Source organism: Camelina sativa, chromosome 5 (genome assembly GCF_000633955.1).
Source record: "Camelina sativa cultivar DH55 chromosome 5, Cs, whole genome shotgun sequence".
NCBI classification, from domain to species: domain Eukaryota; kingdom Viridiplantae; phylum Streptophyta; class Magnoliopsida; order Brassicales; family Brassicaceae; genus Camelina; species Camelina sativa.
In genome coordinates, this window is record NC_025689.1 from 9,167,064 (window position 1) to 9,192,290 (window position 25,227).

The 25,227-nt window shown below is 36.3% G+C and overlaps 6 protein-coding genes and 1 pseudogene across 8 annotated transcripts; 3 read left to right on the plus strand and 4 right to left on the minus strand.

Moving 5' to 3' along the window:
- On the minus strand, window positions 79-2,134 carry LOC104786291 (extensin-like). Its single transcript, XM_010511653.1, has 7 exons — window positions 1,493-2,134; window positions 1,205-1,257; window positions 1,065-1,104; window positions 913-990; window positions 685-798; window positions 513-592; window positions 79-415 (listed from the first exon to the last, which is right to left on the minus strand). Exons 1-7 carry the CDS (start codon window positions 2,021-2,023, stop codon window positions 322-324), a joined length of 990 nt encoding a protein of 329 aa, XP_010509955.1. The 5' UTR covers window positions 2,024-2,134; the 3' UTR covers window positions 79-321.
- Window positions 2,552-6,243, minus strand: LOC104786292 (probable serine/threonine-protein kinase DDB_G0276461). 2 transcript variants are annotated; one of them, XM_010511655.2, is made up of 8 exons: window positions 5,989-6,243; window positions 4,880-5,391; window positions 4,623-4,788; window positions 4,487-4,537; window positions 4,213-4,395; window positions 4,047-4,140; window positions 3,294-3,967; window positions 2,552-3,190 (listed from the first exon to the last, which is right to left on the minus strand). In XM_010511655.2, exons 2-8 carry the CDS (start codon window positions 5,344-5,346, stop codon window positions 2,804-2,806), a joined length of 2,022 nt encoding a protein of 673 aa, XP_010509957.1. In that variant the 5' UTR covers window positions 5,347-5,391; window positions 5,989-6,243; the 3' UTR covers window positions 2,552-2,803. The 2 variants fall into 2 exon arrangements, with proteins under 2 accessions (XP_010509957.1, XP_010509956.1); XM_010511654.2 differs by having other exon boundaries at window positions 2,555-3,190; window positions 4,880-5,374.
- On the minus strand, window positions 9,905-10,304 carry LOC104789048 (the record flags this gene model as incomplete). The annotated part of the gene is given in 2 exon segments (XM_010514800.1): window positions 9,905-9,981; window positions 10,208-10,304. Coding segments are annotated over 2 exon segments (174 nt in total), but the record flags the coding sequence as incomplete, so codon positions are not given.
- On the plus strand, window positions 10,821-11,193 carry LOC104786293 (annotated as a pseudogene).
- LOC104786295 (protein RALF-like 17) lies at window positions 11,280-11,873 on the minus strand. Its single transcript, XM_010511656.1, has one exon. It carries the CDS (start codon window positions 11,736-11,738, stop codon window positions 11,493-11,495), a length of 246 nt encoding a protein of 81 aa, XP_010509958.1. The 5' UTR covers window positions 11,739-11,873; the 3' UTR covers window positions 11,280-11,492.
- LOC104786296 (centromere/kinetochore protein zw10 homolog) lies at window positions 12,163-16,264 on the plus strand. Its single transcript, XM_010511657.2, has 14 exons — window positions 12,163-12,818; window positions 12,916-13,053; window positions 13,192-13,365; window positions 13,484-13,645; window positions 13,762-13,992; window positions 14,073-14,231; window positions 14,311-14,403; window positions 14,536-14,631; window positions 14,815-14,943; window positions 15,047-15,124; window positions 15,203-15,361; window positions 15,440-15,569; window positions 15,679-15,761; window positions 15,940-16,264. The coding sequence occupies exons 1-14, from the start codon at window positions 12,261-12,263 to the stop codon at window positions 16,021-16,023; spliced, it is 2,274 nt and encodes a 757-aa protein (XP_010509959.1). The 5' UTR covers window positions 12,163-12,260; the 3' UTR covers window positions 16,024-16,264.
- LOC104786297 (beta-galactosidase 9) lies at window positions 17,970-24,347 on the plus strand. Of its 2 annotated transcripts, XM_010511658.2 has the most exons (19): window positions 17,970-18,235; window positions 18,367-18,462; window positions 18,568-18,680; window positions 18,780-18,846; window positions 18,960-19,052; window positions 19,289-19,432; window positions 19,659-19,747; window positions 19,869-19,974; window positions 20,311-20,398; window positions 20,493-20,614; window positions 20,949-21,125; window positions 21,527-21,759; window positions 21,996-22,111; window positions 22,364-22,461; window positions 22,542-22,652; window positions 22,791-22,901; window positions 22,998-23,206; window positions 23,281-23,629; window positions 23,888-24,347. In XM_010511658.2, the coding sequence occupies exons 1-19, from the start codon at window positions 18,029-18,031 to the stop codon at window positions 24,026-24,028; spliced, it is 2,670 nt and encodes an 889-aa protein (XP_010509960.1). In that variant the 5' UTR covers window positions 17,970-18,028; the 3' UTR covers window positions 24,029-24,347. The 2 variants fall into 2 exon arrangements, with proteins under 2 accessions (XP_010509960.1, XP_010509962.1); XM_010511660.1 differs by lacking the exons at window positions 17,970-18,235; window positions 18,367-18,462 and having other exon boundaries at window positions 18,927-19,052.

Below are 25,227 nucleotides of genomic sequence, written 5' to 3' on the forward strand. Positions count from 1 at the left end.
ATGCATATACATAAAAATAAAAACTACGAATAAAGGGGGGAAAACAATCTATGTAATGCATGATTAAAATTTTAAAAGTAAAGAAAGAACACGAAGCTAAGAATAACATATGATAGCGCTATAATAAGTTATAACAATCTGAGAAAATTATGAGAGTGTTGATCACAGTTTAGAATCATCTACTAGTGTGGAAGAGAATCTCATCCAGAGATAATCTTTCTTACATTACACACACAACAAACCTCTGGCTCTAAGGTAACCTTATGTCATTCCTAAACCAACTGCAAGAATATTCACACAGAAGTCCCTAACTTTATATCCTTACTCGTTCCTGCATTGCTCTCCAAATGGTGGCAGAAGAAGAGCCAGCCTTGCCTTGTACCTTGCGATTCTCTTTGACCGTTCTTCCCTCAATCTGAAAAACAAAACAAACCCGCAATTTTGCTCATAAAGTTCAATCTTCAGTCACTGAGAAAACCACTTTGTTTCGATGATATGTTGTTGGGACTCACCGAGCGCGGACCTTCTTAGCTCGGTCTACATGTCTTTTCAAAAGATCAGATTCTGACAAATGTTTCACAGCTTCCTCGTCCTGAAGTTCATCAAAAAGTTGAAGTAAATAGTCAAACTTAGCAATTACCCTCACCATTAGTATTTGAGAAAGTAATCAGAGAGACACGAAACCTCTTTGTCTTCTTCGTGATTAGGTTCTTCAACTGAATCTTTTAGCAAACTTGTCTCCATCGTATCCGCAGGCAAAGGCTTTGGCAAACATATCACTGTATCACTCCGCTGCGGCTGTAAACAAAGTCATTAATCTTCCAAAGGTACAGTCAATTATGTCATGAACAGATATATACAATTATGAATGCTACATCATGCTACAGAGCAAAAGTAGTAATTGATGCGAACCTGAATTCCCTCATGAGCACCATTTCTCAACCAAGATCTACACAGTGAATATAATGAAGCTCCCTCTGATATTCTAACCTGAAAACACATTTTAAAAGTAAGCAGTTTTGAACGATAATACAAAACCATAAAAGATAAGGAACAAGCTTCACCTTTCTTTTTCTAACAAGGACCAGAGCATCATCCCGGCTTCTAAACACCATACAAAAGAAACAGAAATCATCATTTAGTTTCTTCAATTGTAGACTCTACTAATTCAACTATGCATATTGGAAAAGAAGATAGTACATACCTGGCCTTTTTATGCCCAATATTGTCTAGTATTGAAGTTGGAGAAGGAGTAGCCTAACAATCAAAAATTCACAAAATGTAACCTCACATAAAGAACATAAACAATGCAAACACTTGCTGAGATCTTAACAGAAGTTACAACCTTTTCAAGTTCATTAGAGACTCAGGTCCATTAACTACAATCACTAAGCTGTAACATATGAAACATACATACAAAGCAATCTATTGCACAACTATGGAATTTAACACAAAGAATCGAACTTTTACAGTATAGGAAACGATTACTAACCCGAGGTTGCAAAAAATGAGGAACACCCTTCATATGACCCGACCCAGGTTGAGGAGATTGCTGTTGAGTCTGAGGATGCGGAGCTCTCATGTACTGCTGAACCATAGGATCTAAATTCGAACCAAATTGGCCTTGGTGGTATGCATAAACAGACCGAGGACGATACCCACCTGGACTACCCACAGGATTAGCGGCAGGTCTAACGGGTCGGGTAGGAAACCCTCCACCCGAAGAACCAAACGGGTAGATAAGACTAGACGGGTCTGGGTGAGGTTGATGAGGAGAGCCAGCAACGGGATTCGAACGCCTGATCGGTAAAGGATGAGTGTAGTGATTTTGATGAGGATGAGGATAACGATGAACCGGAGCTATTGCTCTGTACGACGACGGAGCTGGTGGTTGAGGTTGAGGTTGAGACGACGGCGTTCTGACTGCGTTGGTTTGTGTCACCGGAGATTCGGATGCGGTGACGATAGGACGCGGTACTGGTACTGAGACGGAGGGAGAGGGATTGGGATTGGGAGTGGACATTCTCCGGCGGATGGATTTTGATATCGGAGAAATTTGGGGAAAACGAATTAAAAGGGAAAGATTCAAATTTGGTAGCTTTAACTTTTGTTTTTTTTTTCTAGGACACAACACGAGAGAGCTTCAAGTTCTAACTAGGGTGATCGGTACATGAAGTTTTGGTTCGGTTTTTTGTCTATTCGGGTCCGGTTCAATGTGACTTTAATAAAATTTGAAATTGGAAAATTTGGAATAATGTTGATAATCTACAACGTACACCATACAATAAATGTAAGTTAATAAATTAAAAAAAATTCAAGAAACTTAGAGGGAATTAAGATTTTGATTTATGAGCTTTTTCACCAATAAAGATTTTAACTTACAACTAATCAAAGATTTTGAATTACAAAGAATTGAATAGGCGGTTATAAGAAGTTTATAAGAAGTTTGAGAATGTGTAGATTTCTTTCTAATTGTCAATTACTGTGTACTGTGTGTGAGTGAGTTAACTTCTAACAAGTTACAAGTCTCTAACCCAATATAAATCGCAAATAAAAGAAGAAGAAGCAGTATTCATTCATTCATTCCACGATTTAAATACCACAGCCAAGGAATACGATATACATAAACCCCAAAAACCAGATGTGTAGTAAGTTTCAGAATCTACATAAAAATACTAGATATGTGTGGCAGAGTGGGTATATTTAGCAGCACAAAACAGGGGTTGATCATCATCTACAAAAAAAGATTCAAGATTCTGTTTTTGCAAGAGGAATAAATCGCAATGCGCATCAGAGTGAGTTTTTAGAAGCCAGCCCATCCAGCAGGTTGAGCTGTTTTCTGGTTTTCTCTCATCGCCTTTGTGCTCCCGTATCTCTGTGAAGTGTTTCCAGAACCCATGGATCTTTGTGTTGCAGAAGTAGAAGTAGCTACTGAAGATGGTGTAGCAGCTCTGAAGGATTCTGTCTCGAACCCCCATGCCTCAAAACCTTGAGTACCTGCGGCAGAAGCCGGTTTACTTTTTGTTCTCACAGACTGATTACTCGTATTACTGTTACCCTTCGATGCAGACTCCAACACGGGTTTCGCATCATCACTAAAAGGTTGCCATGAATTTGGATCCGAGCTTCCAGTTGACCAATCAGATCTGTCCTTCTGTAGTTCCCACATATTTCCTTCCATCTTTTCTCTCTGTTTCATCAAAAACATAAGACTCATAAGATATACATTGATGCAAACTCGTCTATGGGTGTCTAAGCTTTTAGATGAACAAGAACCAAGATGATAACAATACCGAAGGAGTTGATGAAACGGAATGCATCCCTGGAGAGGGATGATTTTGTGAAGAGTCTCTGCTTGGTGATGGTGAGGCGCTTTTGGAGGCAAGTGTTTGTTTGAGATCCTGCAACTCTTGCCTCTGCGATCTGCAGATAGCAGAAAGCTTATCAAACTTAGCCGTTATTTCAGCCTTCTCTGCATTTGTTTGCTTCAGCTCATCTTTTAACCTCTCTATCTCAGCTACCAACGCCTCTTCTTTTCCAGGTTTATTGCCGCTGTCTAGCTTCGTGGTATCAAAGTCAGCAACAAACGAGTTAAAGGCGTCATCCTTGGACACTCTTGTCCTATTATTGGTTGTAGCAGGACTTGTATCTTTCTGAGAAACCGTAGTTTCAAGATATTTATTTCTTTGCGTACCACGAGCCTCACCTCTCATAGGACTAGGCTTTTTGGGATGATGACTATCCCCACGAACTCTTTCAGATTTAGATGGGTTACTGTTGTGGCTGTTTGGTTCATCAAATTTAGGCATGCTTTTGTTGTCTTCTGATACAACAGAGGCTTTAGCGTGCTGAGTCGCCCAAAAGGCACCAAGCGATCCTCCACTATCTGACTCTCCAGAAGATGGTGGTGGTGGTGGCGGACTTCGGCGAGGTCCTGAAGATGATTTATTTGCTGATTTTGATACACCTGTCAAAATTCACAAGGATCAAGAGAAATCACATCTTTCTTTGAGAAGCTATCCAAAACTTGGTTTTCTACACTATACCATCATGGACTCCAGTAGATTGCATTTCAGGTGGTCGATCAGGTAATGACTTCTGTGAATTAGCAGGAAGCTGCTCGTTGACACGAAACCAAATCTGTAGATGGACATGTTGTTAGAGACATTGCAAGTTTCATCAACTGAGAAGGAGCAAAGAGAACAAAAAAACCTGTGTAATATCTGGTCGTTCATCAGGTGAAGCTTGAAGCATATCTTTGATGAGATCCGTAACAAATACACTGTATTTAGGCGATTCTGGAATACGATAATTCCCGTTTAAAATCTGCAGCTTTGATTCTCCATCAAATGCATTTTTAAAATAGCAAATCCGAAACAGGAGACATCCAAGAGCCTAACATTTTAGAGAAAATAACAACTTCAGTATTGACCTCACTGATTAACAATCTGGACAGAAAGTGAAAAAAGTGTTTCACATGACATACCCATATATCGACCTTCTCGCTTATCATCTCCCTTCGGAAGAGATCCCACATCTATTGCCAATAAAGACATGAATCAATCATCATTTTTTTATCACTACTGAAACTCTTATAATCTGCATAGGAGCACCAGTCAAACCTCAGGAGCTCTATATGTTGGTGTTGTGTATTTTCTAATATTATCTTCTTCAATGCCCATCTCTTCTGCTCTTTCGAAAATCTTGTGATTTGTCGAAACACTTCCAAAATCGCATAATTTCCACTGTCCATCTGAGTTCAATAGAAGATTCTCAGCCTTCAAGTCTCTGTCATCATTAACGACAACAATATAACATCAATTTGTATATCGCTTACTAATGTGAAAACGAAAGAAATCTATTGATACAACATGTATACCTGTGAGCAACGCGTGGGGACTGACAATGCATTGCAAAGACAGCATTACACACATCTCTCAAAATCGTAAGAGCTTGTTTCTCTTCAAAGTAACCAGCCCCTCTATTCTCAAGCACATCCACAAGAGATTTACCACAAAGTTCCATAGCCAAAAGAGCTTCTTTTTTGTTCCTCCCCATATCCAAGATACCATGTGCATAGAGTGTGACAACATTAGGATGTCCCTTGAGAGATTTCAGAACCGAGATCTCTTTCATTACAAGTTCAAGCGACTCCTCATCATTACATATGATGTGCTTCAAAGCATATTGCTTTGACGCGTGATTAGCATCTTGAGCTAAGTAAACGCTGGAGAAACCTCCTTCCGCAATGACGTTTCTAACCTGAACTTTAAGACTTCCTATTTCTAGATATCGACCTTCGAGACCCGCAGGTTCTTTCTGAGCAAACGGTTTAAACTTCCACATGTTTGAATCAGTGGAAGTAATAAGAATGCTGCATAAGGATAAAATCTGTTACATTCCAAAAAAAAACTTGGGATAAAACAAGCTATCAGGATCGATAGGAGATGCCGCAAATCAAATTTATCCTAATGAGATATACAAAGATAATGATCTGCTAAACAATTAAGAAATCAAACAACAAGATCTCGTCTTTTATGACCCAATCAGATAAAGTACTCACAGAGCTGAGCTAAAAGCTGAATCACTGATCAGAGAAACCAGATCAATAGACAATAAAAACGTAAAAACAAAGGAGAGACTATTGGGAAGCAAGCATATCTAATCTCAAATCGTACTAGATAGATCCTAAAAAGAATCTGGCGACTTATGGTCAGATATGGTATCAAGTACAAGACTTTATCATCATCATACAGAACAATCCAGCTCAAACCCACTTTCACACTATATCTCTAAATCAGATTCTCCACAAAATTTTAACAAGAGAAGAACATCTAACCAACGATTAACCACTAGGATGAATACAAAAATCTGAAAGACTCCGGGACAATCGAGATCTCACCCTCTAAAACATAGAATCAGCAGATCAATCAAACCCAATCACAAGAGAGAGAGAGAGAGAGAGAGAGAGTGTGTAAAAAATAGTACCTTTTGCAAAAACCCAGATGCTGATCAAACCAAATAGAGCAAATCCAATCGCCAAAAAAAAGCCTAAAAATCGAAATCAGAGTAGCTGCATTAAGATCTGCGTTCGCTTTTGGCGTTGAAAGGAGACAACTTTAAGAGAGGGAGAGAGAGAGAGAGATGTGATGATGACGAAGAAGAAGAAGAAGAAGAAGAAGAAGAAGAAAGCGGCAAATCCGGGAATAGAAAGGAAAGTGAGATAAGAACATTTTGGTTTTGGTTTTGGTTTTGGTTTTTGTATAATATAACCCCAACCAAATAAAAGACGTGAACCTGAACGTGGACGTGACACTCCTCCTCCATACCTATTTTTTTTAATTTTTGATTATTTCATACATTTGTTTTGATTCATATATGTTCAATGTACATGTATTATTTATCATGATCATCACCTATATTAGTTTGTACTTTATAATGTTATCTACACTTACAAGAGAGATACAATTTCAGATAACTTTTGTTTGCAAATATAGAGATGATTTACACTTTCTGTTGTGTTCTAATTCTAGAATGTAGTTGTCATCAAAATAGATAGATGTTGTTTATCGAACTTTACTAGACATTATTTGGAATCGTGTCAGACCTTATCCGTGAGAGACCCATAAGATATAACATGTGTCTGAAGAACTTACGTTCACCACCATTTAGGTATAGACATAGGCACATAGCTAATTTATATTCACTTGTTGTTCTGTTGTGTTTCTATCCACTACTGTTCTGATCCCTTATATCTATTTCCCGGAGAATGACTGGTAAGGATTTACAAGGACTGAGTTTGGCTGAGTCCAAGAAACTGAAAACCCATCTAGAGGAAGTCTTGCTCATTGTCAAAGAGGTTAATTAATATCACTAGAAAATAGATAGACTTGACAGGAGATGTCAAAGTGGGAAGAGACTCAATGGCACCTGCGCAAACATCTTCAACTGTCAGTCTGTCACTGCGTCAAACCTTTGAGAGTCTCGAGCCGAAACTGCAGCCACCGTTTTCCCGTGAAATCCCTGACCAGCAAGAGTTTCTTGAGCTCAAATAGAACCATTGTTATGTGATTTTTAATTCTATTCATGAGCTCATGGCTCTTCTCACATGTTTTTTTTTGTTTTTTTTTGTTTTTTGGGTTGATTTTGCTATTGCTATTATGTATTTGCATAGTCTGCTGGGTAATGCTTTCGTTTCGGTGTTATATTAGTAACATGTAACATTGCAAGATATACCAAAAATCATTGAAAGTTCAATTAAATGTGAAGAATAGAGGTACAAATATCATTAAGCAAACCAAAACTTAATTATCAAAAGGCCAAACAAAGATTAAAAAAATTACAGATTAGCATTACCAATCTGCTAATTAAGATAAATAAAAACAAAACCAAAATACTGTAACGAAAATAATATAGTTGATCACGCGTTACTAGACTCGTTGTCGTCGGGACAACATTTGAAACAACACTTGTGACAATGTTTGGCGCAATAGAAATACGACACAGGAGCCGCGATGAGGATGAGCAACACAAACACGATTGTTAAGATGTAACCAGTATCCATCATATTGCTGCTCTTCGACTTCGCAACACCAAAATTATTCTTCTTTTTTAACTTTGTTTTGTGTCTTCTTCTTCTTCTTCTAGGGTAGAAGAAATATGTTTTATTTTTTGTTTGGGCCCAGAAAAAAAAAACAATTCTTGGGTTCACCTCTAAAGTGAACCAATTTGTTCCTTTTTTTTTAATTAAACCAATGAAAATGTGACATGTCATAATACAATTAAAAACTTATTTATTCACTTTTTTATAAAATAAAGAAACAAAATCTGTATATGTTATTATAAAATTAAAAATTCAAACTGCTTTTTTATAAACTCAAACCGGTATATAATTTCATTCTAATTATAAAATTTAAACCCTAACAATCTCATTTGTAAACTCAAACCGACATATAATTCCGTTCTAATTGTAAAATTCAAACCCTAACAATCTCATTTGTAAACCCAAACTGACATATAATTTCGTTTTAATTGTAAAATCTAAACCTTAACCACTTCATTTGTAAACCCAAACCGATATATAATTTTGTTTTAATAATAAAATCTAAACCCTAACCACTTCATTTGTAAATCCAAACCGACATATAATTTTGTTTTAATCTATATTATTTTTGCAGCAATTTTTGCTCAAAAATCTGTTTTGGAAAGTTTTTGCATTTAATGTCATTGAATACTTATATTCATATCCAAACAAGTTTACTTAATTTTCTATACTATCCTTATACCCAAACAGAATTAAAATATTTTAAATATCCATCTATATAATCCATATATATAATATTCTATAATTAATATAGATATTTAGAATATTTATTTCATATTAAAATAATTTATTCTCCTATCATCTTTTTTTTATTTTAAAATTTAAATGTAGTGAATCATCATATAATACATAAAATTAATAAAAATATGTATTTTTCCTGCATATATTGTGATTATGAATTTTTTAAAACAAACATATATTACTCAATTAATAGAAAAAGTGTGTGTTCAACATATATATAAAAATTTACCGGATATAATAAATTATAGAATTTTAAGAAATTATAATTTATAACTGATATATTTAAACTTGATAAAAAACTTAAAATTATGAATGTTTAAACATACTAAATTTTTTACATAACACAAACGAGTTATATTACATGACGGGTTAAATGACATTACATGATTGAATTGATAATAGTAAAAAATAAAATATCATTAATATGATATTTCAATACGGGTTTATCCTTATTTTACTATTTTAACAACACCATATAAAATATATCAAATCAAACTGATTTAATTAATATTGTATTAAACAAAAATTATTGTGCAGTATATCAAAGAGCATAATCGAGTTATAATCTAAAATTGTTGTGCGGTATACCGCGAGTCATACTCTAAAATTAACAAAAGACTACATTAGCAAAATCAGTATTAAAATAATATATTTATAAAAAAAATAGAAAAAAACTTGTCATGCGGTTTACCGCGGGTCATAATCTAATTGTAAAATATAAACTATAAGCATCTTATTTGTAATCCCAAACAGACACATAATTTCGTTCTAATTGTAAAATCTAAACCAAGCTAATATTTAACTTTCTTTAATTAAAAATATACAGAATTTGTTTTCTTAATTTATTTTACTTTTTTAATTTAATTTTGATTTAAATTTTAAATGAAATAATTTATAGAAGATTCTGATTGGCTAAAAAGGAAGAAGTGAACAAAAAGGTTCATCTTAGGAGTGAACCCAAATATTTTTCAAAAAAAATGTCATCACATGCATTTAAGGAATTAAATCTACTTAAATATTTTCACATTTATGTAAATTTCCAAAAGACCAAAACAATCTTAAATTCTTGAACCGAACTGAACGGTTTAACCCGAATGCCCACCTTTAGAGCAAAACGTTTGGGCCTCAATGAGTAAAAAGAAAACATTTGGGCCCAATTTAAAAGAAAATAAAAGGCGCGGTTAGCTTTGTAAATTTGCGTAGTTTTCACTAGTTTTGTGTTGCTACCATCTTAATTCAGCCGTTTAGCTAGAAAATCCAACCTAATTTCCCATAATGAAATAGGTAGATTAATTAATTTGATCATATCCAATACGAACCAATTCTACTGTCACTTCAATCACACTGACTTAACTTTGTTTTGTTTCCGTCAAGAACATCTTTTCTTTTTATATATGGTTACATGACCAAGCAGGCAAGCACCTACACTTACATAACAACAATAGTTTATTACAATCATACAATACAATCAACCGCTTTGATCCGTCACTTTTACTTGTCTATATATGCATAAACACACACATACGTTATTAAAATATAGAAAATAGGTAGATAAGTTCATCAGTACTCGACACCAATATATCGTCAACCAGATCAAAGTCCCCTCGACGCTTTCTGGAGTTCCTCCAGCGGCAATTTTTTTTGTTTTTTTTCGTTTTTTTTTTGTCTCAGGAGCGTTTCATTGGATCCGGATCATTGGGAAACAAAACCTTCGACGACCTTTTTATCAAACATGTATAGGAAAAAAATTATATTAGCAAGCCGCTTATTTATACGCATTTTTTTTTGTCAAACTGGAGCAAACGGTTTAATTATATGGTGAAATAAACTTATAGAAAGGGAGATATAAGTATATATATATACTCGTTTCATGGTGACTGCGTCTAAATTTGTCCAAAATTTTCAATTTGTAGACGGCCAACGTTGTTCCGTTTAGACCATTTGTCACGTAATCGGTTAATTACCGTCAAAAACAAAGACACAAATCCCATCCATGCATAGAGTTCCCTTTCGGGTACATGTCTTGTTTCCTGGTTGTAATGGAAAACATTTATGTACAAGATACATTTTATATTATTCGTGCTTCGGCAATGTCTTTCCTATGCAAAATCGTAAAATCTTAAAAATGAAAACTTTAATAATGTAAGCACATGTGAGTTTCTTTTATGAAGTAAAACTATACTAAATTTTTATTTGAATATAATAAAAGAACCATATTGTATTTAGCTGTTAATTTAGAGCCTCTACTAGAAACAACTCTGATTCTATATATATATATATAGTAATATTTTAACGGCAGTCTACAATCCATCATTTTAATAAGTATGGTTCACCAAACAATGCGCAACTCCAAGAAAACATTCAATGGTTACAAATGACTAAACCCATCGTAAACATTCTTTATTTAGCAACAAATCCACGTTATATAATATCGCCAATGTTTATTAGAAAAAAGAACATTAATTATCGAGGAAAAATGGTTATATCCAAGAAAACAATTATACAATCATTCGCTCTCATGATTGATTATTATAGCTATAGTCATGAGCACGACGGAAGCAAAAACCATAGGCAATCCAGCTATGCGAACAGATGAACCCAAAGGTTGTCCTCCTGGGTCTCCACCAGGTTGCAAGATGCAACCCGCTAACCCATACACACGAGGTTGCGAACCTAGCCACAGATGCCGTGGTGGCCGTTAATACAATAAAATATCTCTTTTTGAAAATAAAGATATAATTTTACATGAATAAGAATTAATTTTCAAATTTTTTTGTAAAACTATGAAATACCAAAATTCTGTAACTATTTATGCGAATGATTTTTTTGTAATGTTTGTGAATAAAGGCAAGTCAGTTCAATACCTAATTCTACAGTTTTCTACAGTTTCAAACAATGAGATATCATCCCATATAATCTCATCATTATAAATTAATAATCAAGAATTTATATATGTGACAACGCACGTCATTTACTCATTTTATCCAAGAAAATTAGAAAGCTAGTATATATAATTAAGGCAACAGGTTTACCCTTCTTCGGATCACAATCTCTCTCAATTATATAAAGGAAAATGAAACTTGAGAAAACAAAATGAAAACGAAAAAAAAAGTTTAAATAAAGATAAATGAACCATGCATGCATGTGATCAAGCATATATCCTCATCTTGTTGATCACTTTGTAAACATCATCCACGTCATCGTCGTCGTCATCTTTCAGTACCGCCTGATCCACACACCGCTCGTTATCGTCCCCAAGGCTACCATCGCCACCGCCACATCCTCCTCTGTTGACGTCAACAGAAGCACCACCAGAGTCGACTCCTCTCATGAAGAAGTTGCATAAGAGAAGTGTCAAGAAGCAACAGATAATAAATTCTCTAGACGCAGCCATGGCTCACACACCTTCTCTCACTCTCGCCCTCTAGCTCTCTCTCTTCTCTTGCCGTGTCTGAAAACAAATTACAATATAAGATTAATCGAACTAATCACTTTAAAAGCTTTTTTAACTTGTTCTTTATATTTGTTATATGTGCTTTTGTTTATCTCTTTCTCTTACGAATGATGCTTATATATATATATGAAATGGAATTTACTATTAAAAGGAGTAATGAGTTTTCTTTTGCGCTGGTCTTACGGCTAAGTAACTGTTGCAGTCTTTCAATTTTTTTTTGTTCTTTCTTCCAAATAATAACTTATTCAAAAATTTGACATAAACATCGATAGCAAATAGGGAAAAAAAAAAATTTGGTGACTAATGAAGATTTGGGCCTTAAGCGTAACATGTTACTATTTGATAGGCTCAATAGGAAAAGTAAATGAATCATCGTATCGTATCTATCCAATTAAGATCCATCGTCGTCACCGCCAAATCTCTCACGACCTCCGACGAAGACGACCACCGTGTGCCTCCGTCATGCCGGAGATCGACGCGTTGTTTGAATCGATCAATGTTCGGGACCTTCTCGCCGGACATGATCTCAACGATCCCACAACTCCGTTATCGGCGCCGGATCTCCGCCTTCTCATAAACCGCTTAGAGTCTCATTCCCTACGGATCAAGTCCAAAGTTCAGTCTTACCTCGTCGCTCATCACTCTGATTTCTCGGAGCTCTTCTCTGTCTGTCAAGACGCTGTCTCGAGGACTCGTCTGATTTCCGATGACGTCTCCGACGTCCTACAATTGGTTTCTGACCGTCCGATTGATGTTGAGATTCGTAGTGTAGTGGATGAGATAACCGAGAAGACTAAGGAAGTGAAATTGAAGAGAGAGTCGCTTGATTTAGTGAGTGCGATCGTGGTAATATGTGAGGCATTGCAGGAAACGAAGGAAGCTTTGAAAAACGGACGTTTCAGATTCGCCGCTGAGAGAATCAGAGAGTTGAAAATTGTATTGAGGATTGGTGAAGAGGAAGACGGAGAACCTGTGGCTTACGCTTTGCTTAGGAAGGAATGGTCTACTTGCTTTGACGAGGTGAGCATGATTTGAATATAAGTGAAACCTTAGTTTAGCTCAGTGCCAATGGCTAGATTAGTATCTATAATCTTTCAAAATTGCATCCACATTTCAGATTCAAGAGGTGCTTGCAAAATTCATGGAGAATGCAGTGCGTTTCGAGCTAGAGTCGAGTAGACTCCAGATTAAGTATCAGCTAAGCGTTGGTGAAACTGCTGGAATCGCTCTTAGTACTGTTCTCGAGGCTATGGAGGTATGAATTTATGATTTCGCTTGTATATATATCTGTCTAAAACCATTGGCTTCTATATCTTTGCAATTTCAATACTTTATTTCTGTGCTTGAGTCATTTGTTTATCATCTGGCATTTGGCTGTTCTGATTATATCTAGGTGATTGGAATGTTAGACTATGGGTTTGCGAAAGCAGCTGACTCAATCTTCAAGCATGTCATCACCCCAGCTGTAACTCATGCATCTACTTTTACCGCTGTGGAAGATTCAAGTAAAGCCTCAGGGGAAATAACTGAAGCGACATTATGGCTCAAGAAATCGTCAGATCACAAGGTAAATATTTTTCTGGTACAGATGAGGTCTGGAGGAGCCTATCGATTATGTGCTTCTTATGTTTTCTGCATTGGTCTATGTCTTCTGAACCGTTAGATACTTGCCCTCTTGAATGCAGATTGAAGATGTGGATGGAGATGCAATATATTCAGGAATTCTTAAGGTTGTTAAGTTCATTTGCAGTTCCTTATGCTTTGGAAACTCTACATGGATCCATTCGTTTGGGAGATTGACGTGTCCGAGGATATCAGAGCTGATCATATCGAAATTTCTTTCAAAGGTTTGCTTTAAAAGTTCATGTAGTTGTGAAATCATGTTGTTAGAGAGAGCACTCGTCTCTATTCGAACTTCAACTGCTGTAGTATGCTAAAAGGTTGTTGTTCCCTTTGGAGTCAGGTTGTCCCAGAAGATGCTTCAAAACTTGCTGACTTTCAGAAAATTATCGAGCGGGCCTCTCAATTTGAAGCAGCTCTTCAGGAATTGAATTTTGTTTCACCATCTGATGCAGAAAGTAGGCTCAGCAAATATGCTGAAGATGTGGAGGTTCATTTTGCATCGAGAAAGAAGATAGAAATTCTTGCAAAAGCAAGAAATTTGCTGTTGCAGTGTAACTTCACGATTCCTCAGGTGGAATTTGATTAGCATCATCATCGTCGTCATATTAACCTTCTCATGTTAAAGATCATGATTGTGAAATCCTTTTTCAGGAAATTGCTATGAGGAATGCCAATTTGAAGTCTGATGGTGTGGAATCTTTAGATGTTAGTTCTTCCAAGCACATTGTTTGCTTACTTTTCTCCTCTGAAAGGTGTGTGGTATCTGAAGCTGCATCCCAACTTATGAATTTGGTGCATAAGACGCTTGAGGTGGCTCTTTTCAGACTTCTGCAATTTAATCTGAGCATTTTCCAGTCATGGTTGGGATAATAAACCCATTTTTATACAGGATGTTTGTGTATCTTCTGCAAGGGTTGCTTCAGAGTTCTATAACGCTGCTCGCGATTCTATCCTTCTATATGAAGCTGTTGTTCCTGTCAAGGTCAGTGAAAAAAAAAGTTTCAAAGAAGAACCAACAACTGAATTAGTCTAGTGATTCTCATCACATGAAAATCTCTCACCAACTTGCGCAAGTTCTTATCTTTATTTTTTCTTACTTTCTCGAAATATGAAGCTAGAGAAACAACTCGATGGCATCAATCAAGCTGCTGTTCTTCTGCACAACGATTGTCTATATTTGTTTGAAGAGATACTTGGATTGGCTTTTGAGGTATGAACAATGTGTTTTAAACTAAAGAAACTGATGTTTGGAAACATCTCTCTTTGGTTAAGAAATTGTCTTTTTTTTTTCTTTTTTGTTCAAAAGACATTGTCTTTTTAAACAGCCTTATTCATTAACAAGTGAAAATTATAATTCCCCTTTTGCTGACTATATCATCAATTTTGTTCACAGTATCGAGCTAGCTTCCCTAGCTCCATCAAGGAATATGCAGTATTTGCTGACGTAGCCCCAAGATTTAAACTGATGGCAGAAGAAGTTTTGCAGAAACAAGTTCATTTAGTAATTTCGAATTTGCGAGAGGTGAATATGTGTGGAAAAAACTGTGCTTAAAGCTTACAAAGTAATCTTGTGTGAAGTTTATAGAGTATTGATTCCTCGTCTAACATATTATATCTATCATCAGGCTATAGACAGTGCAGATGGATTTCAGAATACTCATCAAATGAAACAATTTGAATCTGCACAATTTTGCATTGAGCAGGTAAATGCTCAGATTTGAGTTTGCTTGCTTTTTTCTTACATTCTTCTTAATTATTAACACAATGCAATTGTTTTATAGGTTGTCTTTAGTCTAGAGAAAGTGCATATGATATGGAAGCCAGTGTTACGACCAAAAACTTACAAGCAAAGCATGTGCGTAGTTTTGGAGTCGGTATTTCGCAGAATAGCCAGAGATATTCTTCTTCTAGACGACATGGCTGCTGATGAAACTTTCCAGGTATCTCTTTGCTAGTCGCTTGTGCAATGTTATTGTCTAACTGGCTATTGAATATGTGTTTTGCTTATTTATTCGCAGCTACAAAGACTGATTTATCTCATGTTGGAGAATCTATCTTCTTTACTCGATTCACTGAGATCTGCAGACGACACTTGTCGTCCTCTTGATGATCTCATACCATCTTTGCGCAAAACCCGTAAACTGGCAGGCATGTCTTATCTTTCTTTTGTATTTCCCTCAGTTTAATGGTAACGTTGCATCGGCTCAGTGTAGTTTTCTCTTACCATGGCTTTTTCTTATTGTTTCTCATTTCCCAGAACTATTGGATATGCCTCTCAAGTCTATAACTTCAGCTTGGGAAAGTGGCGAGTTGTCTAGTTGCAATTTCACAAGAACGGAGGTACAAACAATGTTTTAAAATCGTTTTACCTCATTGAAGACATCCTAATACTACTCGATAACAGCTAATTGAAAGATAGATATCTGGACTTAAGCAATTTTCTTAGGTCAATTGGATCTTGGTTATTGGTTTTGCTCCATGTGGAGATTCTGAAAGCTTAGAAATGTACTTGATGCAGGTACAAGATTTTATCAAAGCTATATTTACAGATTCGCCGCTGAGAAAAGAATGCTTATGGAGGATAGATGACGTTAGCCAGTAGTTTGGAAACGGTAAAACTTAAAAACCCCTTTTAGATCGGCGAAGAAGAAGCAAGTGAGAGTATACTTAACGTCAGCATCATTGACGGACCACACACTCTCGTGTAAGAATATGTAAAGAGAGTTTTAGCTGATACATGAGTTGAAAGGCCTGTGCCTGATTTTGTTGTACATGAATATTTTACATTTGGATTTTATATTCCAAAAAGAAAAAAAACTCCGGGTGCACTCTTTTTATTGTCACATTATGGGTAAACGAATATTAAAAACAAAAATCAAAAATCCTTTTGGTTTGATTTAAATTTGTTTAAAATAAGAATTATAAACAGAAGAAAAACACACTCCAGTTGAACCATACAAAGAGAAATTGTGAAATATCCTTTATTACATATTCCTAAATCACAGCTTTTGAGTAATGGAACTTTTAAGTGGTTACTACACTAGTCTAATTTACCAAAAGAACAAACAACCAAAGCTCAAGTTACAAGTCTACTAATATCTCTGACCCTTGTCTTTTGCTACTTGAGTTTTACACACATATCAGTGTTGTTGATCCTTAATGTTCTGTCTCCAACAGTGAAGAAGCGCTGATGCAGAATTGCAGATCTTTCTATCTTTGTGTTTTGTGAGACTCTCAAGCCTTAGCATGATCCGTCTTGTTTCAGGAGCTGTTGCGCTGATGGAAAAATCCATGAGTAATGAGAGAGTGTCTACGCAGATTGATGCCTCTGCTTTAGCGGCCAGAAGTTCCTTAGCGTTGGCCACATCTGCAGATTTTTTGGCGACATCAAACAACTCCAACATCTCCGTTGAGTTCTTCTTCAAGGCTGGACATTGTTTAAGGTTTTGAGAATCTTTCAGATGTGCCTGTTTCTTCTTCATCTGGAGTGTGGTTGTTCTTGATGTTGGTAAAACAGAGTTGAAAACTCGAGGCTTGTGCTTAATCTTTCCCGTTTCATGAGCCTTGGTGGATCTAGGGTTTTCAGAAAGTTTCATCGGTAGAGACCTTGCTGCAACAGACTTGGAATTTTCTTCAGGCTTGTGCTTAATCATTCCCGTTTCATGAGCCTTGGATCTAGATGGAGCTTTGTTGCAAGTAGAAGAGTTGTGTCCGCTTGAGTAAAAAAGACTCTTCATCCATGAGTTGAAGAGGAGATTAGCTTCAATTCTCAACTTTGGATTTTGATGATCTCTGAGACTCGCCAACGGAGGGATCGCATTGGAATCACAAAGATCTTTGACAGACGGACTCAAACTCTGCTTCATGAGTCGTAGAATATCAAAACAGCGATCATCCTCATGGGAATTCGCAGCTTTAATTGCAGAATATGCCAAACGGTGAAGATCAGATGATCTCTCTTCCATTGCAATCGCAATCTTCATCATCATCTTCTTCAAAATTCAAGTGTTTCCTCTGTTGAACGCTCCAAAACGTTGTAAGCTAGCTAGGGTTAAAAAAACACACACACAAGTTTGGATATCGGATTGAGGAAAGATAGAGAGAGAGAGGCTGGCTTTAAGCGTGTATCTGATTGATACCCTATTTATATAGACTGTAAGAGAAGAAGAGACTTCAGAAAAGGAAATTAAAGGAAGTAGCTTCCTTTGATCCCAAGGAATTCACGGATGAAACAAAGTCTCAGGTAGAGCTAAACCGACATCGTGTTGAGACAATATTTCCTTTCCTTCTTCCTGAGGGTAAATTCGTCAGAACAAGTATTTTAACGTTAACAAGATCTTAATCAGATTAGGAGTACATACACAAAGATCTTCCTTGTTGCTTCATTAATTGCGTTTGTTACGTTGCCAGTTGTCAAGTTAATTTCCAATTTTTAAAAATTGGGTTACATTGTATTTTTATAAAACTTTGGGGAGATTTTAGAATTTAGTAGAAACACATGGGTATCATCTGAAAAATGATGAAGCTTGCTTCTTCGTTGCGTTGTCTTCGTTGTTGTTGTTGGAGAGAGAGAGAGATACACTGAAAAAATCTGTGGACTTTGATCAATGGGCGAGTCAATTCGATTTTTCTCAATTCAATGGCGGATACTGCCACCGATCATCATCGCTTTACTTTTATATATTCCGATTATTGTCTCGGGAAGTTTCTTTAAACCGTTCAACGTCAGTTACGACCACCGGGCTCTAATCATCGCTGGCAAGAGGCGTATGCTCGTCTCCGCTGGAATTCACTACCCTCGAGCCACTCCTGAAGTAACTAATCTCTTTCACGGAACTTTCTAATTTCAGTAGCTCGACAATTTCTGATTTTTGTTCCTTTTTTTAATGCTTTGCTATTTGATATTGGTTGGATTGTTAAATGATCTTGAAATTGGGTTTTTCAGATGTGGTCTGATCTCATTGAAAAGAGTAAAGAAGGTGGAGCTGATGTGATTCAAACTTATGTGTTTTGGAACGGGCATGAGCCTGTCAAGGGTCAGGTTAGCTTAATTTTTTTTTTATTACTCTTTGTGTATGGTGTCTTGATTTTTTTTGGTAGCTCTCAGTGTTTTGATGATTTAATTTTCTATGGCTTGTTGTTTCAGTATAACTTTGAAGGAAGATATGACCTTGTCAAATTTGTGAAGCTTATTGGATCAAGTGGTCTTTATCTCCATCTACGCATAGGTCCTTATGTTTGTGCTGAGTGCAACTTTGGGTAATTTCTTCTTCTTCTTCTCTACCATTGGTGTCTCTCTTAGTTTTCTTTGTTATTCAGCTTTCTCTTTATTCCTTTTTTGCTTCAATTCTTCGTTAGGGGGTTCCCAGTGTGGCTGCGTGATGTTCCTGGCATAGAGTTTCGAACAGATAATGAACCTTTTAAGGTACACTTTTTACCTGGAATGCTCATTTCACTGTTTCTTTGTTATTGTAAATGTTTTAACTTTTTTTTAGCTTTGTTTAGACAATCATAGGTTTTCTGGTTGTTATTTTCTAGAAAGAGATGCAGAAGTTTGTAACGAAGATTGTGGATTTGATGAGAGAAGCAAAGCTGTTTTGTTGGCAAGGCGGTCCTATAATCATGCTGCAGGTCATATGAGAATTTTGTATTTTCTCAACTTTATTTCTAAGTAGTGAGTGGGCTTTCTTTCTTTTTTTAGTCTTGCTATAAAGGATATGATTTTGTTGATGTTGGTGACAGTCTCTTGCATTCTTTGTTTGCCAACATAACTTGCCTCGGATTAGTAGCCCTCTTAATGGAATGATGTAAAAGTAAAGCAGCTTGTTGAATGAGAATGCCATAGACTGAGATATTTTCTTATACAGATTGAGAATGAATACGGCGATGTTGAAAAATCATACGGGCAGAAGGGAAAAGATTACGTCAAATGGGCAGCTAGCATGGCTCTAGGGCTTGGTGCTGGAGTTCCGTGGGTTATGTGCAAGCAAACGGACGCTCCAGAGAATATTGTAATGTTGCTAACTTGATTTTTGTGCATTACCATGTCTCTGCATTACAAAAAGAGATGTCTCCAGGAATATTGTAATGTAGTTGATCCTGTTCACCTGGCTGATGGTTTTCATAGAGATTTTCTTTGAGTTCCTAAAATAAGGGTTTATCTTTCATAACATAATGAAATGATTACTTGTCTTGAAAACCATCCTTTTGATTTCTGTTGATCTCTTTTTGTCTCAGATTGATGCATGCAACGGATATTACTGTGATGGTTTTAAACCAAATTCGCAGACGAAGCCAGTACTTTGGACAGAGGATTGGGATGGATGGTATGTTTTTTTGTCATGCAGTCTTCTGACAAAGCTTGACGTTTTTGTTTCAAGGCTAGTGTACCAGTTGGCCTTAATTTTTATTTGGATTAAATGAGTATGTTAGGTTGACTTTTTGAAGGTACACGAAGTGGGGTGGAAGTTTGCCTCACCGACCTGCTGAAGATCTTGCATTTGCAGTTGCAAGATTTTATCAGCGCGGAGGAAGCTTTCAAAATTATTACATGGTACAATAATTACACACTAGATTCTATTATTTCTCTTTGCAGCATCATTTTGCTGTTTCGTATTTCTTTGGAGCTGATTTTCAAAAGATATTCAGAAACAACAATGAATAGTTCCATAGGTTTTGTCCTTGGGGTTGAGAAACTAGGTTTTAGTAAGCCATAATGTTTACTTTGCATCCTCCCGTAGAACCCTTAAAGTCGATGATATAGGAGATAATTTATGCAACTTGGGGAAATTGTTTTTGGTCAACTTGATTATAGAATGCTTATGGTAAGCATTCAATGCTTTCAATCTGTTTGTGCTGCATATGTTGATGAGTCTGTTTATGTTTGCAGTATTTTGGTGGAACAAACTTTGGTCGAACTTCTGGTGGTCCTTTCTACATTACGAGCTATGATTATGATGCTCCTCTTGATGAATATGGTGGGTGAAAGCTAAAGCTAGCAGGAAAACAGATTGCTAAGAAAAATAGAGTTACTTATTTTTCTAATGAAAATTATGTTTTCATATACTAAAGGTCTGAGGAGCGAGCCAAAATGGGGGCATCTAAAGGATCTTCATGCTGCCATAAAACTTTGTGAACCTGCCCTTGTTGCGGCAGATGCACCTCAATATAGAAAACTGGGATCAAAGCAGGAGGTATTATTCTACTCTCTAATGCTTGTTGCATATAGTGACATTAGTAGAGTTCACTCTTCTTATCTAGTTAATAGTGCTGTTAGATAGATTTCCTGCCGGTTTTATTATTACTCTACTTTACCTGTCAAAGTTTTCACTTAGTGCTGATATAAGGTCATTGCCATTTATTGGGAGTTTCAGAAGGTATTTCTAGTTTGAATTTACGTATTAATATGATTTATCTACTGAACAAAATACTGGGTTGTTATTTGATTACCTTTCACAACGAGTATGCGGTTTAATATTATATATGCTGAAGATTCTGGATTCTTACTTGTAAATGACGCAAGTCCAGGCACACATTTATCATGGACATGGTGAGACTGGAGGAAAGGTGTGCGCTGCATTTCTCGCAAACATTGATGAGCATAAATCCGCACATGTGAAATTTAATGGCCAGTCATATACTTTAGCACCTTGGTCAGTGAGTATATTGCCAGACTGTAGACATGTGGCCTTCAACACTGCCAAGGTTTGATTTCCATTTCTACGGTATTCTTAATTCTTGACTGGTAATTTGCTTGGGCAATTCCGTAGAGGTTTTTGTTGGCAGTTTGTCTAGTCCAGGGGTCTGACAATTCCTTTACCACATTCAGCGATATGCTTCTTTATGACTGACTTCTTAAAAACCTGTCACTGTGATTTGACTAGTTCTGTTTCTATTATTTCATATTTGAAACTGCCCCAGCCTTTTTTTCCAACATGGTAATAATAATAATAATGAAAGGATGGTGACACCACTCAATTTTCTTCTGCTATGAACTTGACATTTTTGTCCTAATCAGGCAATTGGCTTTTTATTTGCTTCAGATAGTAGTTGCCATCCAAGATGATTCTTGANGTTTTTTTTTTTTTTTTTTTGTTCTTGGGCAGGTAGGAGCACAAACTTCTGTTAAAACGGTTGAATCTGCAAGGCCTCGTGTAGGTAGTATGTCTATACTGCAAGAAGTCGTGAGGCAAGATAATGTTTCTTATATCTCAAAATCATGGATGGCTCTGAAAGAACCTATTGGCATATGGGGTGAAAACAATTTCACTTTCCAAGGATTATTGGAGCATTTGAATGTTACAAAAGACCGGTCTGATTACCTGTGGCATAAGACAAGGTATTTATGCTGATTTTTTCTATTTCATGTCTAACATTCAAGGGAAGAATTCTTAGAAGATAGTTATTCAAGATGCGTTTTACATCAAAATTTGACTGAATTATTGGAAACCGTTTGTTGTATGTATACTTTACCAGTTCAATATTTTAGAGAAATGCAGTACTGTGAAATCTTTGACATTTACTAGTTCTTTGTCTTTTATGGAATGGCTTTCCTTCTTTCTCAACCAATTGTAGAATAAACGTAACTGAAGATGATATCTCGTTCTGGAAGAAAAATGGAGCTAACCCAACAGTGTCAATTGATAGCATGAGGGATGTGTTGCGTGTGTTTGTTAACAAACAACTCTCAGGTACTTTACAACATTTTTTCCTGCTTTTAATGCAAGTCTGTAACTGTACAAATTTACAAATGCACTGGTCATGTATTGCGTCAGTACATGGTTGTATATGCTGTCTCTTGTGGTTCGTTATGTATATCCACACAATAGGGTCACATTGCTTTCATGAAGTGTAAAGTCTTGGAAATTGCCTTCATAAGTGCAGTCTTAGAAACTTTCTCTCATTTTTCGCTAACTTTGTCCTCCTACTAAATGGAAGTAAAGGTAGTGTTGTTGGTCACTGGGTGAAGGCAGTGCAGCCTGTAAGTTTTGTGCAGGGAAACAATGATTTACTTCTGTTGACTCAAACAGTTGGTTTGCAGGTAAAGATATACTACAGTACTACCTATTTTCTCATTTTCTCTTACAGCTAATTGTGATCATTTTCGACGTCATGGCACAGAATTATGGTGCTTTCTTGGAGATGGATGGAGCCGGTTTTAGAGGCAAAGCGAAGCTTACTGGATTCAAGAATGGAGATATGGACCTGTCAAAATCGTCATGGACCTATCAGGTGTAGTAAAGGGTGTATATGGTTTTCATAAGAGCCGTAAAAAAGCTTAACTTTGTGGATTCGTTTTTCTTTTTCTCGCTTTGTCTGAAATCTGAAGATCATTTTGGAAGCGTTTGAATGTTTGGGGTTTGTTTGTAGGTGGGATTGAAGGGCGAGGCTGAGAAAATATATACTGTTGAACACAACGAGAAAGCTGAGTGGAGTACTTTGGAGACCGACGTTTCATCTTCGATCTTTATGTGGTACAAGGTAAATCTGTGAAACATGTTGTGCGTTTTGTTTTTTCATTTCTTGAAAATAAGATTTATTATTTATCATTGTTCCTTTTTCTTTCTTGTGAATTAGACATACTTCGACACCCCTGACGGAACGGATCCTGTTGTTCTTGATCTGGAAAGTATGGGAAAGGGACAAGCTTGGGTCAATGGACACCATATTGGAAGGTATTGGAATATCATTTCCCAAAAGGATGGATGTGAAAAAGCTTGTGATTATCGGGGAGCCTACAATTCAGATAAGTGCACAACAAATTGTGGACAGCCTACACAAACCAGGTAACGTGCATGCAATAACTCTGTAATGACTATTAAATCCCATGGTACTGACCAAACATCATTGTATCATACAGGTACTATGTACCACGTTCGTGGTTAAAGCCGTCAAGTAATCTACTCGTTCTCTTTGAAGAAACTGGGGGAAACCCATTTAAGATATTGGTTAAGACAGTAACTGCTGGGATTCTGTGCGGTCAAGTCTCGGAATCGCATTATCCACCTTTGCGGAAATGGTCCACACCAGATTACATAAATGGAACGTTGTCGATAGACAGTGTGGCACCAGAAGTACATCTCCATTGTGAAGATGGGCATGTAATATCCTCCATAGAATTTGCTAGCTATGGGACTCCAAGGGGCAGCTGCCACAGGTTTTCTATCGGGAAATGTCATGCATCCAACTCGATATCAATTGTCTCCGAGGTAACTTATGTTATTTAAAAGTAGATTTTAAGCTTACTTCTGCCTGCAACATTGACAACCGATTCAAACATACGAAGGAATCTAAAATCCGGTGACAGGAAACCTAACCTCATTTGATAATCCAAAGTAGAACTTATGAAGATCCTAATATGATAAGCAAGCTAGTAAAAAGATTGTGGTTACAAATTGTTGACATAGAGCTTGAAAATTGGTTCATAGCAATTGCTTATCTGAAAAAGTCATTTTTCTCTTCTGCAGGCTTGTAAAGGACGCAATAGCTGCTTCATTGAAGTGTCAAACACTGCTTTTCGCAGTGACCCATGTAGCGGAATTTTGAAGACATTAGCGGTTATGGCACGATGTTCCTCGACTCAAAACACGAGTGACCTTGGATTTTAGATACCGGGAAATCGGCTCAGAACGAAGAACAGCTATTTATCGAAGAAACAAGAGACCACAGTTGACTAAGTAGTAAGAAGAACATGTCCCTTCACAAGCTTTCTTTGATCTTCTACCCTTTTAGAGTCTGAACAATTGTGTTAGCTCTTGTTTGTCGTTGTATCCAGTCTCTACTTGGAACCAATAAACTCGAAACCATCTCAAAGGTTTCTGCTTGTATAGTTTGTTGTCTGAGAATGTACGAAAACAGTCGAAGTTGATGTAATGATTTGGATCTCTGTCTTTGGGTTACATAGAAATATAGTATAGACGTTATATATAAACAGAAGATTTACACGAATCATCAATTTGGCACCTTAAGAGAGTAATAATGGTTCCTCTCCATTAGTTTCCTCAACAGTCCTATCTGAGCTTGATTGGACTACATCACAGATCGGATGCTCACTTATAGCGTGAGTTGAAATGGTCAAATTTAACATAAAAACAATATCATGTTAAAAAAACATTCAAAAATATTATTTCACTATTTAAATAAATTAACATAATAAACTGTAAATATAAAAAAATAAATAGAAGCAGAGAAATTTGCTATCTTGTTCAAAAACCTTAACTAAGTCAAATATTACAGATAATAAAATAAACTGCAAACCACAAATGAGATGGTAAATAATAAGCAAAACCCTATTAAAATACATTATGATCTGGCTTTATGTTTCAACATATCTTTATTTAGCAGCACTTCTCTCACTATAAATTTCAAAACATCACAATTTATAATCTTCGTAGCAAAATAAAACTCATAAAATAGTATAGAGAAGAAAAGAAAACAATGGCTTCATACAAGAGCCTTGCTATTTTTTCATTTGCTACACTGATGATTATATTATTAATGTTTTGTGGAATCGGAGAAACCATGCGTGTAGAAGGGTCACATGATATCAAAGACGGTTCTAAAATGGTATACTTTATGACTTTGGGCGGAAAGAGCGGGTCAAGTGGTGCGTATAAAGCGAGCCATGCAGATTAAGTGGATTATAGTGGATCAAGCGTATCAAGTTGGAACGGTGCTGGCTAAAAACCGATTAAACGGTTTAATGTATGTTTCAGTTAAAAAACGGTTTTGAATAGTAAATTTATTTTTTGGAGGAAACTTTAAATTTCTTTCCTAAATAATGTATACAAATTTTTTTTTTATATTA

What these genes read in the sequence shown, in the direction of transcription:
- LOC104786297 (XM_010511658.2), top strand. Translation starts at nt 18,029, where the DNA reads ATGGGCGAGTCAATTCGATTTTTCTCAATTCAATGGCGGATACTGCCA. An exon ending in CGGACGCTCCAGAGAATATT is followed by an intron (nt 19,433 to 19,658) that starts GTAATGTTGCTA and finishes TTTTTGTCTCAG; the next exon opens with ATTGATGCATGCAACGGATA. An exon ending in AACTGGGATCAAAGCAGGAG is followed by an intron (nt 20,615 to 20,948) that starts GTATTATTCTAC and finishes ACGCAAGTCCAG; the next exon opens with GCACACATTTATCATGGACA.
- LOC104786295 (XM_010511656.1), bottom strand. Translation starts at nt 11,738, where the DNA reads ATGGCTGCGTCTAGAGAATTTATTATCTGTTGCTTCTTGACACTTCTC.
- LOC104786296 (XM_010511657.2), top strand. Translation starts at nt 12,261, where the DNA reads ATGCCGGAGATCGACGCGTTGTTTGAATCGATCAATGTTCGGGACCTT. An exon ending in CACAATTTTGCATTGAGCAG is followed by an intron (nt 15,125 to 15,202) that starts GTAAATGCTCAG and finishes ATTGTTTTATAG; the next exon opens with GTTGTCTTTAGTCTAGAGAA. An exon ending in CAAAACCCGTAAACTGGCAG is followed by an intron (nt 15,570 to 15,678) that starts GCATGTCTTATC and finishes CTCATTTCCCAG; the next exon opens with AACTATTGGATATGCCTCTC.
- LOC104786291 (XM_010511653.1), bottom strand. Translation starts at nt 2,023, where the DNA reads ATGTCCACTCCCAATCCCAATCCCTCTCCCTCCGTCTCAGTACCAGTA. An exon ending in ATTGGGCATAAAAAGGCCAG is followed by an intron (nt 1,105 to 1,204) that starts GTATGTACTATC and finishes TATGGTGTTTAG; the next exon opens with AAGCCGGGATGATGCTCTGG. An exon ending in TCCTTGTTAGAAAAAGAAAG is followed by an intron (nt 991 to 1,064) that starts GTGAAGCTTGTT and finishes ATGTGTTTTCAG; the next exon opens with GTTAGAATATCAGAGGGAGC.
- LOC104786292 (XM_010511655.2), bottom strand. Translation starts at nt 5,346, where the DNA reads ATGTGGAAGTTTAAACCGTTTGCTCAGAAAGAACCTGCGGGTCTCGAA. An exon ending in AACGACCAGATATTACACAG is followed by an intron (nt 4,141 to 4,212) that starts GTTTTTTTGTTC and finishes GTCCATCTACAG; the next exon opens with ATTTGGTTTCGTGTCAACGA. An exon ending in CCGTTTCATCAACTCCTTCG is followed by an intron (nt 3,191 to 3,293) that starts GTATTGTTATCA and finishes TTGATGAAACAG; the next exon opens with AGAGAAAAGATGGAAGGAAA.